Genomic DNA, 15,316 nt, shown 5'->3' on the forward strand with positions numbered 1-15,316 from the left:
GGACTATTACCTCAATGATGCATATGGGATCTGTAGTCCTTGTATTACATTGCCATGTGTATTTGGACTATTACCTCAATGATGCATATGGGAGCTGTAGTCCTTGTATTACATTGCCATGTGTATTTGGACTATTACCTCAATGATGTATATGGGAGCTGTAGTCCTTGTATTACATTGCCATGTGTATTTGGACTATTACCTCAATGATGCATATGGGAGTTATAGTCCTTGTATTACATTGCCATGTGTATTTGGACTATTACCTCAATGATGCATATGGGAGCTGTAGTCCTTGTATTACATTGCCATGTGTATTTGGACTATTACCTCAATGATGCATATGGGATCTGTAGTCCTTGTATTACATTGCCATGTGTATTTGGACTATTACCTCAATGATGCATATGGGAGCTGTAGTTCTTGTATTACATTGCCATGTGTATTTGGACTATTACCTCAATGATGCATATGGGATCTGTAGTCCTTGTATTACATTGCCATGTGTATTTGGACTATTACCTCAACGATGCATATGGGAGTTATAGTCCTTGTATTACATTGCCATGTGTATTTGGACTATTACCTCAATGATGCATATGGGATCTGTAGTCCTTGTATTACATTGCCATGTGTATTTGGACTATTACCTCAATGATGCATATGGGAGCTATAGTCCTTGTATTACATTGCCATGTGTATTTGGACTATTACCTCAATGATGTATATGGGAGTTGTAGTCCTTGTATTACATTGCCATGTGTATTTGGACTATTACCTCAATGATGCATATGGGAGCTGTAGTCCTTGTATTACATTGCCATGTGTATTTGGACTATTACCTCAATGATGTATATGGGATCTGTAGTCCTTGTATTACATTGCCATGTGTATTTGGACTATTACCTCAATGATGTATATGGGAGCTGTAGTCCTTGTATTACATTGCCATGTGTATTTGGACTATTACCTCAATGATGTATATGGGAGCTGTAGTCCTTGTATTACATTGCCATGTGTATTTGGACTATTACCTCAATGATGTATATGGGATCTGTAGTCCTTGTATTACATTGCCATGTGTATTTGGACTATTACCTCAATGATGTATATGGGAGCTGTAGTCCTTGTATATAGGGAGCAGGTGACTATATCGGTTTAGCCGTCCTAACACCCAGCAGGTTTGTAGTGTATACAGCGCAGTCAGCACCAGATGAATCCATTTCTGCTTTACTTGTATTTCTTCCTTGTCTTTCTTTCTCTCTTTCTTCCCTTCTTTGTTTTTCTTGTTTACCCACTTCTTGCTATTGCAGTGCTCCTCAACCCTTCCTGGAAGTCTTCCCCTTTCCAAGGGTTGTGTGGTCAACTATCCGCTCAAGCAGCATCCATTGCTTACTAAGTGTTGGGGGCGCCTTTGTGTGACACCTGTCCGTCATGCCACTTTGCCTTCCTTGTAGAGGTGGAGCAATGACTAACCAGTGATTCTCGATTCCAGCAAACAACCTGGTGTCAATTATTGCTCAATTTAGTGTTAAAACTGAATTCCAAAGTCCTCTGGAATATTGTATGTCTGAATATTGGACACCATATTCGTATGGGTGAGGAAAAAGATCGAAACAAAATGATTTTTCCTCTTCTTGAAATATTTCCTCTCAGGTAAAGATTGTGACAGGAAAAGATGGGCAGACTGGTACACCTGTTGCTATAGCAACCCAGCTTCCTCCCAATGTTTCTGCTGCTTTTTCATCTCAGCAGCAGCCATTTCAGGTACCTTTTTGATGGTTCTACAATGTGGCCTCATCTCAGATTTCCTTTTTTTTTTTTTTTTTTTCATCCATTCCAGTTTTTTTTCTAAGCTGATAAATTGACTTCCATAATTTAAAGGCCATCATTTTCTCATGTAACTCCTTCACCCCGAGAGAAACATTTCCAGCACTTTTGGAATTTAGTAGACTCTCACTGAAACAGGTGATATAGTGGGGTGATCCGTTTTGACGGGCTTAATGCTTTGGCGAAAAAAAAAAATCCCACTTCTGGCACCAAACTCAGGGGTGAAAGGGCCCGATAACAAGTCTTCAACTCATTGAAATGCATGAGCAACATTTTTGTGATATTCTCACACGTACCAACATGTGTGATTCCTGCATTTGTCTATTTTTGGTTTGAATTTTTTTTCCCATTTTTCTCGTGAAGCATTTCTTTTTATTTCTATCCATTTTTTACCAACAACAAGATGTGTAGATTCCAAAGCACAAGACGTTGATCTGAACTTTTCCTTCAAGTGATAGTAAAACAGCATATTTCTTGCACATACTTCACAACCAGGTGACATAAAGGGGTTCTCCTGCATTCAAAGCTATTTTCAGAAACAGCGTCACAAGTATCCACAGGCTATACGTGATATTCCAGCTCTGTCCTATTCACTTCAGTGGGACTGAGCTGCAATACCAGACACAACCCATTGGAGAATAAGCCATGTTTACGAATCCTGGATAACTCTGAGATGGAGTTGGGAATATTACATATAATAATTAGAGATGAGCGAACACTATTCGAAACAGCTGTTTTGAATAGCACGCTCTCATAGAAATGAATGGATGCTGCTTCCATTCATTTCTATGGGAGCGTGCTATTCAAAACGGCTGTTTCGAATAGTGTTCGCTCATCTCTAATAATATTACCGCCTATAATAAATGTGAGACAACAGAATAAACAGTGAAAGATAGAAATGGCAGCAGAAATAAACAGTTTCTAACAACGTTCCCGCATATATATATATATATATATATATATATATATATATATATACATCTATATAAGGAAAGATGCTGCAGAGTTGTTGCATTATGGGGAACTCAATTATTTCCTAAGATAGACATGTCAGTAGAGGTAATAAGGAGGTGACTTATTCTTGTGCTATTATTTTCGGCCTTTTATGAAAAGACCTTACGTGCCGTGTGTACATGACAACCCTTCAAGTGCTCTAGTAGTTCAGTGTTATCATGTGACTTCTGGACATCCTATCCATGAAACATAGCTTGATACCTTTGCACAAAAATAATTTTGGAAAAATATTTTTAAAACACACCAAAGGGGCCTTAGTATGGATCTTCTGCTTTACTGCTTAAAAATAACATTTATTTGGCAGAAAAAAAAAACAGGTAGAATCACTTTGGTAAATTTTCCATTGACTATTCTTGCCTGCTGTGCTTTTTGTCTCACTACTTAAATGTCCACTAAACTAAAGTTCTTAAGGGAATTTATTTTTGGGAAGATATTATTATCAAATTGGCTAAAATGATCCCAGAGCAACCAGCTCACACACTGTGCTCTTTTAGTGTACAGTGTAAAGAAATTTACAAAGATAACTGAAAGTTATCCAGGCACTGTTACTTAGGGGAGGGGAACCCGTATTAAATATTAAAATGTGGCCTCTCTGGTGGTGGTTAACGCTACCATATCCCTAACCACTAAGACAGAAGGACTTGGGTTAAATGTAGAGATGAGCGAACACTATTCGAAACAGCCGTTTCGAATAGCACGCTTCCATTCATTTCTATGGGAGCGTGCTATTCGAAACGGCTGTTTTGAATAGTGTTCACTCATCTCTAGTTAAATGGAACCTTTCACCACCTCCACCAACTTCAGTTCTTAGCATCTATTAATAGGCACTGCTCCTCTGATTCCGGTACAGTTGGAATTTTTTCTCTAGCCCCCACCATTCCTGAGCAATCAATGCAGTTAGTTTTGATGCTGATGATGATATGTAACTTAGGCTCTGTATAGCCAGGTGGATGGTGTCAGGCTGGAGCACACAAGGGATGAGAGTCTGAGCTCCAACCAGAGGTGGACAGTGTCAGTGCTCAGAATCACCCCTCGTCTGCTCCTGTCTGTTCTACTTATCTGACAGTAGAGACCCTATTTAACACATGAGGCCCCAAAACTAGCAGCACTTGTTGTTTGGGAATGGTGGAGGGCTAGAGAAAATGTCTAACTGTGGTGGACTTACTGAGTTACTGAGGTAAAGAGCTGGACTTGAAGGTGGTAAAAGGTTCTCTTTATAGAGGTTCTGCCAGTATTGACATTTATTACCGATTCACAGGATAGGGGATATTGGTCTGATCTCTGGGGTCTCCACTACTGGGACACTCTGTGATTACAAGAATCTGTTACTTGTGTTGAACAGCGAGGATGAGTATGAATGGAGTGATAGTCGAATGTGCATACTGCCGATTCCTAGGACTGACAAACATCTTCTTCTGTCCCATAGATATTGAATAAAGTGGCAGCTCACAAAGGTTACTCCATTCATAGTTCTCCTCACTGTGTATGGGGAACACAAGACCCCCCATTCTTGTGATTGGTGGGGGGTCTCCAGTGATCAGACACTTAGATATCCTGTAGATAGGTGATAAATGCCATTTCTGGCCAAACCCCTTTTAATAGCTACAGCCTTGTTTGTAGCACCAGGCACAGGTTTGTGAGCCTGCCTCTATGGTATGTGCATCCTTGTTCGTGCCCCATCATATTATCGGTGTTCTGTTTAGCAAGCGTGGTTTGTTAGTATTACTACTTTCTATGAGGCGAATTGACTTCTAAGTTTAGTGGAACTTTAAGGATGTTGCTGTTGTGCGGTTGTATACATATAAAAACTACTAGCTGCTATGACTAAAAGCCGCCTACCCCTGCTCCTGAAGTACCATTGGCTTTTGCTCTTATTTGGCTTGTGCTACATAAATTGTCTTTGTTGGCTTCTCTTCTCATGTTTACCTGCCAATCCCCTCTCTCTGTTTTCTGCTCTAATTCTCTGCCTTCTTGATATAAATCTATAGCTTATGGTAGATCGTACTTGTACATATTACATGTTGATAATAATAGTTATGTCAATCTGTAAATACTTAAACAGGTAAAATGATCAAAATGTCTAATACTATCAGTGTATAGAATTTACTGTATTTTCTGACTATAAGGGCAAAATTGTATGAACCTTTTTCTCTATCTGATAAACTGCATTCTTACTTATTTTCTGCCATTTTTACCTGGGTAAATCATATCTTCAAGTGTGTCTACTATTCTGAGAGATACAGCTCACATTAAATATATATGGATAGCTAGTATAGAAACACTGCTTTTCATATACACACTCAATAATATGATAGTGTTGTCACATCAATGAAAAGGTTTCTTTTGGAGATATTGATGGTTATCAAGTACTGTCGGCCAAAGAACCAGCCAAAGAATAGCGTAGCTATATTAGGTGCGGTCCAGTCTTGGTATTGAGGGATTCCATTGACTTTTTTGCTACAATGACATACACTGGTATTATGAATGGCTTATTGTAGGTAGGTAGCCATGTCATGTCACAGTTTGTGCATTGGGGCCCAAAAGCTTCACCTCTATTGAATGTTTTCCACCTTTCCCTTTTGTCCAAAACCTGTTTTAATTGTTATATAAACGTACACCCGAGGGTTATACATTTTCACAAATCTTTCATAGACACGAATCTATTGAGGAATCCATGAAATCGGACCATGAAAAAAAAAAAATTATGGAAAGACATTTTCAAATGACCGTTCATATTTTTTTTGTTGTCTTCTTCAGCAATAAGATATCAGGATGCAGCAGTTTAACCAATTGCAGAACTTCAGATTAACTCTGCTAAATCTTTATATGGATATGCTTAAAGTGGTTTTCCCATTAAAGGGGTTGTCCGGGATAACTGGAAATCCCTACACTAATCTAAACACCCTCCCCCTCCTACTTTCTAAATTCCATTATTAATCAAAAAAGTATATTTACCCGTATCCCTGGGGTGGTCATGTTTTGATTATCCTGTGAGGATCGGTTGCCCCATTTCTGGAACAGATCATCACTACTGACCCCCCCCCTCCATCCACACCATTATACTTACCTCCCACACTTCTTCCGGCGAGACGCCCCTCCTTCTGTACTGATTCTGCCGGGTGCGTACTTTTCTCCTCTTCTTCAAGCAGTGTATGCGCACTACTACCAGTAATTCATGTCTACTGCACATCCAAGCATGCGCAGTAGAGCTAGATCATCGCTGGAGGAGAAGAGCTTGCACAGACTGAATCAGTACCAGATAAGGAGGTGCCGCCTCACAGGAAGAAGCGTGGAGGATAAGTATATAATATGGATTGGGGGTTGGGCTGAGTAGGTAGGGAAGGGCGGGATAGCTAAAGAGATAGGGAGATGCCCTTAACGACCCATTGAAATGATACAGTCCTATGAAAAAGTTTGGGCACCCCTATTAATCTTAATCATTTTTAGTTCTAAATATTTTGGTGTTTGCAACAGCCATTTCAGTTTGATATATCTAATAACTGATGGACACAGTAATATTTCAGGATTGAAATGAGGTTTATTGTACTAACAGAAAATGCGCAATATGCATTAAACCAAAATTTGACCGGTGCAAAAGTATGGGCACCCTTATCATTTTATTGATTTGAATACTCCTAACTACTTTTTACTGACTTACTGAAGCACAAAATTGGTTTTGTAACCTCAGTGAGCTTTGAACTTCATAGCCAGGTGTATCCAATCATGAGAAAAGGTATTTAAGGTGGCCAGTTGAAAGTTGTTCTACTATTTGAATCTCCTCTGAAGAGTGGCATCATGGGCTACTCAAAACAACTCTCAAATGATCTGAAAACAAAGATTGTTCAACATAGTTGTTCAGCGGAAGGATACAAAAAGCTGTCTCAGAGATTTAACCTGTCAGTTTCCACTGTGAGGAACATAGTAAGGAAATGGAAGACCACAGGGACAGTTCTTGTTAAGCCCAGAAGTGGCAGGCCAAGAAAAATATCAGAAAGGCAGAGAAGAAGAATGGTGAGAACAGTCAAGGACAATCCACAGACCACCTCCAAAGAGCTGCAGCATCATCTTGCTGCAGATGGTGTCACTGTGCATCGGTCAACTATACAGCGCACTTTGCACAAATAGAAGCTGTATGGGAGAGTGATGAGAAAGAAGCCGTTTCTGCACGTACGCCACAAATAGAGTTGCCTGAGGTATGAAAAAGCACATTTGGACAAGGCAGCTTCATTTTGGAAACAAAAATTGAGTTGTTTGGTTATAAAAAAAAGGCGTTATGCATGGCGTCCAAAAAGAAACAGCATTCCAAGAAAAACACATGCTACCCACTGTAAAATTTGGTGGAGGTTCCATCATGCTTTGGGGCTGTGTGGCCAATGCCGGCATCGGGAATCTTGTTAAAGTTGAGGGTCGCATGGATTCCACTCAGTATCAGCAGATTCTTGAGAATAATGTTCAAGAATCAGTGACGAAGTTGAAGTTACGCCGGGGATGGATATTTCAGCAAGACAATGATCCAAAACACCGCTCCAAATCCTCAGGCATTCATGCAGAGGAACAATTACAATGTTCTGGAATGGCCATCCCAGTCCCCAGACCTGAATATCATTGAACATCTGTGGGATGATTTGAAGCGGGCTGTCCATGCTCGGCGACCATCTAACTTAACTGAACTTGAATTGTTTGTCCAAAATACCTTCATCCAGGATCCAGGAACTGATTAAAAGCTACAGGAAGCGACTAGAGGCTGTTATCTTTGCAAAAGGAGGATGTACTAAATATTAATGTCACTTTTCTGTTGAGGTGCCCATACTTTTGCACCGGTCAAATTTTGGTTTAATGCATATTGCGCATTTTCTGTTAGTACAATAAACCTCATTTCAATCCTGAAATATTACTGTGTCCATCAGTTATTAGATATATCAAACTGAAATGGCTGTTGCAAATACCAAAATATTTAGAACTAAAAATGATTAAGATTAATAGGGGTGCCCAAACTTTTTCATAGGACTGTATCTGTTTTGAGCTCTCACATTCTGACACATGTATACGTGCCAGAATGCGCGCCCGTAAACTCCGTATGAATTGGCCCTTAGGCTGAAGCCCCACCTTGTGGAAACACTGTTTTTTTGTTGTTGCAGATTTTGCTGCCGGTTTTTGAGCCAGTCAGGAGTGGCTTGAAAAGGAATCCTATTAATATTATAAATGTGAAAGTTTGTGGGTTTGTGAGTTTGGATGTTCGGATGTTTGTTCCTCAATCACGGAAAAACCGCTCCACCGATTTGGCTGAAATTTTCCACAAACATAGTTAATACACCCGATTGCGCAATAGGCTACTTTTTGTCACAATAGCGCACATACGTTTGTGCCAGGACCCCCACAAAACCCAAACTCACACCACCATCTCTGCAATCTCACACACTTTGGACCATAGCAAGCCACAAAATTCCTATTGCCCTCTACAGCCTCGCCCCTAACCCCACACAATCTCATATACATATACTTTACCACTTTGCCCCTCCTCTTACCGATACTCCAGGAGGTTCTCTTTAACGCTCCAGAGCAGCCATGTTTGCCGACCCCCACCGCTCTGACAATCCGCGACACCGCCCACCCATGTCAATACCCCTAGGCGGTCTAATAAATGCAAAAAAAAAAGTTTTAAAAAAGGAAAAAAAAAAATAAAAAAAAATAAATAAAAAGGATTAAAAATTCAAATCACTCCCCTTTCCCTAGAACACATATAAAAGTAGTTAAAAACTGTGAAACACATACATGTTAGGTATCCCCGTGTCCAAAATCGCCCGTAAAAATATTTTTCCTGTTCGGTAAACGCCGTAGCGGGAAAAATGGTCAAAAGTGCCAAACCGCCATTTTTTCACTGTTTTGATTCTGATCGAAATTTGAATAAAAAGTGATCACAGCAATAACATTTCCCGAAAATGGTAGAACTACAAAGTACACCCGGTCCCGCAAAAAAAGACACCCTATACATCCCCGTAGACGCACATATAAAAAAGTTACGGCTGTCGGAATATGGCGACTTTTCAAAAAATAATTTTTTTAAACAGTTTTGGATTTTTTTTAAGGGGTCAAAATGTAAATAAAACCATATTAATTTGGTATCCCCGGAATCGTAACGAGACACAGAATACAGGGGACATGTCATTTTGGTTGCACAGTGAACGCCGTAAAACCAAAGCCCGTAAGAAAGTTGCAGAAATGCATTTTTTCTTCAAATCCACCCCATTCTGAATTTTTTCCCTGCTTCCCAGTACATTATATAGAATAAATAATGGTGGCATCATGAAGAAAAATTTGTCCCAGGAAAAATTAAGACCTCATATGACTCTGGGAGCGGAGAAATAAAAAAGTTATGGGGTTTAGAAGGAGGGGAGTCAAAAACGAAAATCAAAAAATGCCACCGGCGGGAAGGGGTTAACTTCAAATACCTCTGTCCCAAAGTCACTATGTAAAGTTTCTCACAACACCGTATAGCAGCTCAAATACAAATTACATCCAACACAAAAGTCTCACGTATTCTATGAATTTCAGCAAAAACAAGATACAAAGTTACATTTCATATCCCATACCTTATACACAGTACAAAAACCTTACCCACGCCTGTATATACCCACTGCTACAATCACCGCAGACGAAGTCGCAGGTACCAGCTAGTGGAAAATATAAAGGAAGCTCCTAGGGCTAGTTCACACAGGGGAAGTTGGCAGCGGATTTTGACACGGAATCTGCCTCAAAATCCACTGCCAGAAATGGCTCTCATTGACTTCAATGGGAGCTGTTCACTATCTAGTATCGGAAAAAAGAAGCGAGCTGCCTTATCTTGCCGCGGATTCCATGGCTGAATCAGCTGCAGCGGCACGAGGCTCTGGCCCATTCATTTGGCAGGTAGCCACTAGCCACGGCAGCTAACCACGACAGCCACGGCACAGCAGCTAGCCATGACAGAATGTGTACACGCGGAGTTCATTTGACTCCGTGTGAACTAGCCCTTAGGATATGTTCACATAGAGGAAAAGTTCGCGGAAATCCTTTCCGTCTTATGAACAATACCACGTGGCTAGCTGTGACGGGATGCCAAAGCAGCATAGGCATTCCATTGCGGCATACTGCTCCTGATTAGGCCTGAATGAATGGCCCTAAACAGGAGCGTGTTTCAAGCTACGGCTGATTCAGCCGCGGAATCCACAGCAAGATAGGGCGTCGCTTCTTTTTTCCGCTGCTAGCTAGCGGGAAAAAAAAGTGAGTGGCTCCCATTGAAGTCAATGGGAATCGTTTTTGCAGGAGGATTCTGCGTCAAAATGCTCTGCCAAAATACTCTGTGCATTTCCATAACATTGTTCCTTAGCCTAAAGGGCTTTTCCCAACGTACAACTTTTTTTTTAAAACTTGAACAACAATGTAGATAAAGTATCTACATTGTATCTGTGACTTCACCTGTATCCTATGTGTCCTTTCTTTCAAGATCTGCAACCCAATAGCAGCTTTACATAGCTTGCTATGGCCAGAGTGAACAGTACATATTAGGCTTGCTTACTAGTAAAGAGTACATTTCCCAGCTATACCTTACTCTGTACTTTGCAACTGCCGCACTGGCTATTCCTCCTAACAGAAATCATTCCTGCACTGCACATGCTCCGGTATGGCACATGCTCCGGTATGGCACATGCTCTGGTATGGCACATGCTCCGGTATGGCATATACATCTAATAAGCAGCTATAGGAAAGTAAGAGAAGGAATCTGAGCACGCTTGTCCTGAATGAAGATGGAGCATCGGTCGTATCCATTGTTAACAGTACAAACTCAACATTGCTCAAACAGTGGTAGGGATAAGGGGATTTCACAGATTTTTTTTGTGACATATACACAATCGCTAACTACTTTCAATAGGTGACTGATATTTAGCAACTTACTTTTATATGAAATATGAATATTGCAAGAATACCTCTTTACAGAAGATATCCCAAGATCAATAGTTATCTCCACAGAGTAGGTGGTTGACTGCTAGGATGCCCACTGATCATGAGAAGTAGGGTCCTGTGCCTCCTCTTTCAATTCAGTCCATTCAAAGTCTAACAAAAATGGCTAAGAGCTGTACTGAGCACAGATTCTGAGACAGCTCTGACATAAAGTATACGGCTTACTATATATGGCTTACATATCACCAACACATAGGGACGGGAAGGAGACTTTCCCCTGAAGCTGCATCACAGCTGAATAACTCCTATAGGGGTTGTCATTGAGCTTTTACTGACCTTTAAATATCAGGAACTTCGAGGCGTAACTTGAAGTTCCTGGGCCCCAAAGAAACATCTGCACGGGAGCCTCCACCTACCTTGTGCCACATAGGATAGTGGTATATTTCATGTGACTGAAAGACCTTTAGGCCCCCCTCGGGGTCCAGGGCCTGGTAGTAACTGCTACCACTGCACTCACTATAGCCAGGCAACTGTTTAGGAGGTGATGTCATCAGATTTGGTATAATTGGGTCATGATAGTTGTTAGCCAGGTTTCCCAAAAAGAGATATATCTGAAAACAGGCTAAATCTATATTACCTAGATACTAATAGTTTTTTTTTTCATTTTGTATTTCTATATCTTTCTTCTACTTTATGTACGTTTATGGGAATAGTCATTTTGTCTTAGCTGTTGTTAAAAGGGTTTTCCAGAACCAAATTGATTTTCATACTGATAACCTATCCACACTATGAAGAATTGTTTTTGGAGCCAGGCAACCCCTTTAACAGTATGTAGAGATATAAATTACAACAGCCACATGAACTATAGACACAGTAATCTGATGATTCATGATGACTTAATGGGAATTTATCAAGACTAGTATTTTATACGCCAGTCTAGATCCCATGTACCCTGAAGTGGAGAGGTGCCAAATTTTTTATATATTAGGCTCATTTTGTTGCAAATCATAGCAATAATTTATGCCAGTTTCTGATGTAAAATATACATATACAAATATTACATATTCGAATGTAAAGCACCATGGAATTAATGGTGCTAAATAAATAAATAATAATAATATGGCAAAAAAGCCAAACAAAAGGCCATGCCCTCTCTTGTTATGCCCCTGCCCCAACATTCCTACTTTTCAGAAATGTGGGGTGTGCGAAGCAAAGAGCCAAACAGTCACAATTTCACAAATTCAGCTGTACACCAAAAATTTGCAGCTTTTCTACACTAGAAAAATCCTCATTGACTTTTATGAGCAAGTGTTCATGGGCATCATTCCTTCCGTGAATGATGTGATCCTGTGTTATTTGTATATAGGTGACGCATATCATCATCCTCATTGTCATGATAATGAGATGAATGCTGAAAATTGATCTCTACAGAACAGGAAGTGTCATTATATTAATATGAGCCTTAGTGAGCCTTAGTGATCAGAATAAAAACGGTAAAAAAGCATAGTATTAGAGTATATACAGGTGGGAATTTAGTAACTCATCTTTGCCAGTTTTCTGGTATTAATGTGGTCCATCTTCTGAGCATTGTCCATTTTTTGCACCAGAGGTGTGCCACATTGTTTATTTTGTGCCCAGCTTGCCGTTTTTTGAGTGGGTTGGGGTGAAAAGAAAGGTGAGCTGGGATGGGAATGCCTTGGCCCGACAAATTTAATATAACTCACACCAGAAAGCAGACTGGCACAGATTTCCTTTCTGGTGCCCAGAAGAGCAGCCGAAGCCTTTTGTTAATTCCAGTGTGCCTCACGATAGTCATCAACTTCTCATCTCAGTCCTTCATATTCCCTCCTATCTCCTCTCCCCTCCACCTCTTTATTATCCTGCTTACTTCAAACAGCACAGTTATCTCTGGATTTATACACACAGATAACAGAGACACTGCTGAAGAAGCTTATCCAGCCCTTATCAGTGCTTAAAAATTGGAAAGACATATGCAGGGAGAGGAGAGAATATAGACAGCCAGGAGTCCTCACCCCGACCTGAATATTACATTTGTACAAAAAAATAATTGTCATGCCTAAACTTCCCTGCATTCTGTATGGGGATCAAAACCTTAAAGACTAAATTTTATAAAAACGCACCTACAGGGGGGAAAAAATGTAAAAATAAATGTAAACAGTATCCGTTATGTTGGACCACAAATGAAAATATGTCAAATTTTTCATATATTGGAACTCACAAAATCAGTTCATGACAGGATGCAAATGTATATTTATTCAGTAGACAAGCAGCACACTCCCCTTTTATATTGCTGGATACAATTTCCCTAAGGGAACTGGCTGGACTCCCTGCAGACACCGTATCGCATAGGAAGGCATAGGACAGCACTCCAAAAATTCTCTTTGGAGCTTGCTAGCTATTTGATTTATTTACACTAATATTGAGAGCCATATGAAGAAAACAGTCGAAAAATATTATATATCCAGCTTGTACTTAATATGCGGTAATAGATTCAGATATAGAACATCTAATTCAGAAGAACTTGGTGCATGTAGAGCAATAATCAATATAGTGCCACGTTTTGGCCAAGGCCGCCCTTCCTCAGGCTGAACATATCCTGGAAGAAGTTCCAGACAGAGCAAAAATCGGTTGATAAAGACAGACCAGGGAGGGGTCCAGGTGTAATGCCTGTAATGCAGGAGTGGATGGGAAAGCAAATGTATGATATGGTTGAAGGATGATGTAAGTGTATGATGCAGTTGCGATACTTAAGTGCACCAGCTGTACTAAAGACATGCACCGTGTATATGTATGTCACTTGCATGTTATAAGGTGCAAGAAGCAAGTATCTAAAGTTGGCTATACAATGATAGCTTTAGTTTCCGAATCCCCTGCGTGTGGCTTAGCTGAGGTTGGGTCTATTTGGCTGCAACACTGTTGTTTTTACACTGGATTCCAATCTGATGTGGGCTCAGTGTGCACAGTGAGTGGCAGATGTGTTGTACAGCTGATACCCTCGGCATCTGTGGGACTAGACAGATGTGCACTATTGCAGTATGATGTGAGATCACTACGCATAGTAAGTAGCAGCTGTGTTATACACCTGATGCTCTCGGCATCTGTGCGATTGGATAAAGGGAAGGGGATAACATATGTGTGCCAGTCCAATATGACGTGGGCTTACTATGCACAGTGGGTAGCAGCTGTGTTATACACCTGATACCCTTGGCATCTATGGAGTTGGACAGAAGGAGGGGGCTCATCTATGTGCTCTATTCCAATATGATGTGGGCTTAGTATGCACAGTGGGTAGCAGCTGTTTTATATACCTGATATCTTCAGCATTCTTAGGATTAGACCAGTGGTTTTCAACTCGTGGGTTAAGACTCATTTGGGGTCGAACGACCCTTTCACAGGGGTCGCCTAAGACCATCAGAAAACAAATATTTACCACTTCTCTATCCGTCTGCAGGCAGTTCCGCCCACATGCAGATACACCCACATATGAGTACACGGCATGATGACTTTATTTCACCAACCCCATCACAAACACCCTGTACAAATACAGGTGTATGTGACAGGGTTGGCGATATAACGTACTTATGAGGACCAGTCACATGTGTAGAGAGCAGTTATTGTGTTTAATGCAGCAGTATGGAGGTAAAAAAAACTATGGTAGGGGGACATCACAACATGATGAACTGTATTAAAGGGTCATGTCATTAGTAATGTTGAGAACCACTGGATTAGACATAGGGAGGGGGTCATTCTGTCCCCAATTGATACCCACCCACCATCACGGTCCCTTGTGATGCGATTGTGAGGTGCATTCTGAGGCCTGCCTGACAGTTAATACTGCTGGTGCAATACACTGGAATAGCCAAGTATTAGTATTTATACATGATCATGCCAGAGTCACCTCATCTCCCAAAAATGTAATAAAATATGATCAAAAGGTCATATGGTTTTAATAGAAATTACAGCTTGCCCTGCAAAAAAACAAGCACTGTCGTCACACATGATTGTCATCTGTATTGTTAGAAGAACTTTCTGTCCCTTATGTTGAACTACCCAGTGTATTTTCAGGGGTGTTCTTATTTACACACTTGCATAGAGCATACCCCTCTAAGATCCAGCTTGCAGGATTGTTTGCGGTACTAAGGGATGTGTAGGAAAGTACAGGGGAACAATTGCAGTCTACTATAAAGATCAATCATAGGCGGCGGCAGTGTGAGAAGTTATAACAGAGCCGCAGCAGCTAATAGCTCTGATTTATCATGTGACACCAGGATATCACAGTGCAGAGTGGATTAAAAACATTGTGGTCAGTGGCTAAATACATAAACCTTATAGTGGAACTGCAGTCACTGTTGTGACCCTTCAGCACCATAGCAGGTGCCAAGGCGCTAAATTCAAATAGACCAATCACAGAATGCTGTTGGAATCAGTAATGGCCGCTGGCTCTTCTGTGATTGGTTCATTTGAATTTAGCGCCAAAGTGACCCAGCACAGGGCTAGATAGCAAGGGTCTGCA

General features: G+C 40.6%; 1 protein-coding gene across 3 annotated transcripts in view; it reads left to right on the forward strand.

Moving 5' to 3' along the window:
- Positions 1-15,316, forward strand: part of LOC142203603 (E1A-binding protein p400-like) — a 102,369-nt gene that overhangs the window by 11,896 nt on the left and 75,157 nt on the right. The window contains exon 3 of one of the 3 annotated variants that reach the window (XM_075274488.1): positions 1,657-1,767. The exons of the other annotated variants lie outside the window; for them this stretch is intronic. Within the exon in view, the coding sequence (XP_075130589.1) occupies positions 1,657-1,767 (111 nt within the window). The remainder of the gene's footprint in view (positions 1-1,656; positions 1,768-15,316) is intronic. 3 annotated transcript variants of the gene reach the window in all.

Source organism: Leptodactylus fuscus, chromosome 1 (assembly GCF_031893055.1).
Source record: "Leptodactylus fuscus isolate aLepFus1 chromosome 1, aLepFus1.hap2, whole genome shotgun sequence".
In the NCBI taxonomy this organism is placed as follows: domain Eukaryota; kingdom Metazoa; phylum Chordata; class Amphibia; order Anura; family Leptodactylidae; genus Leptodactylus; species Leptodactylus fuscus.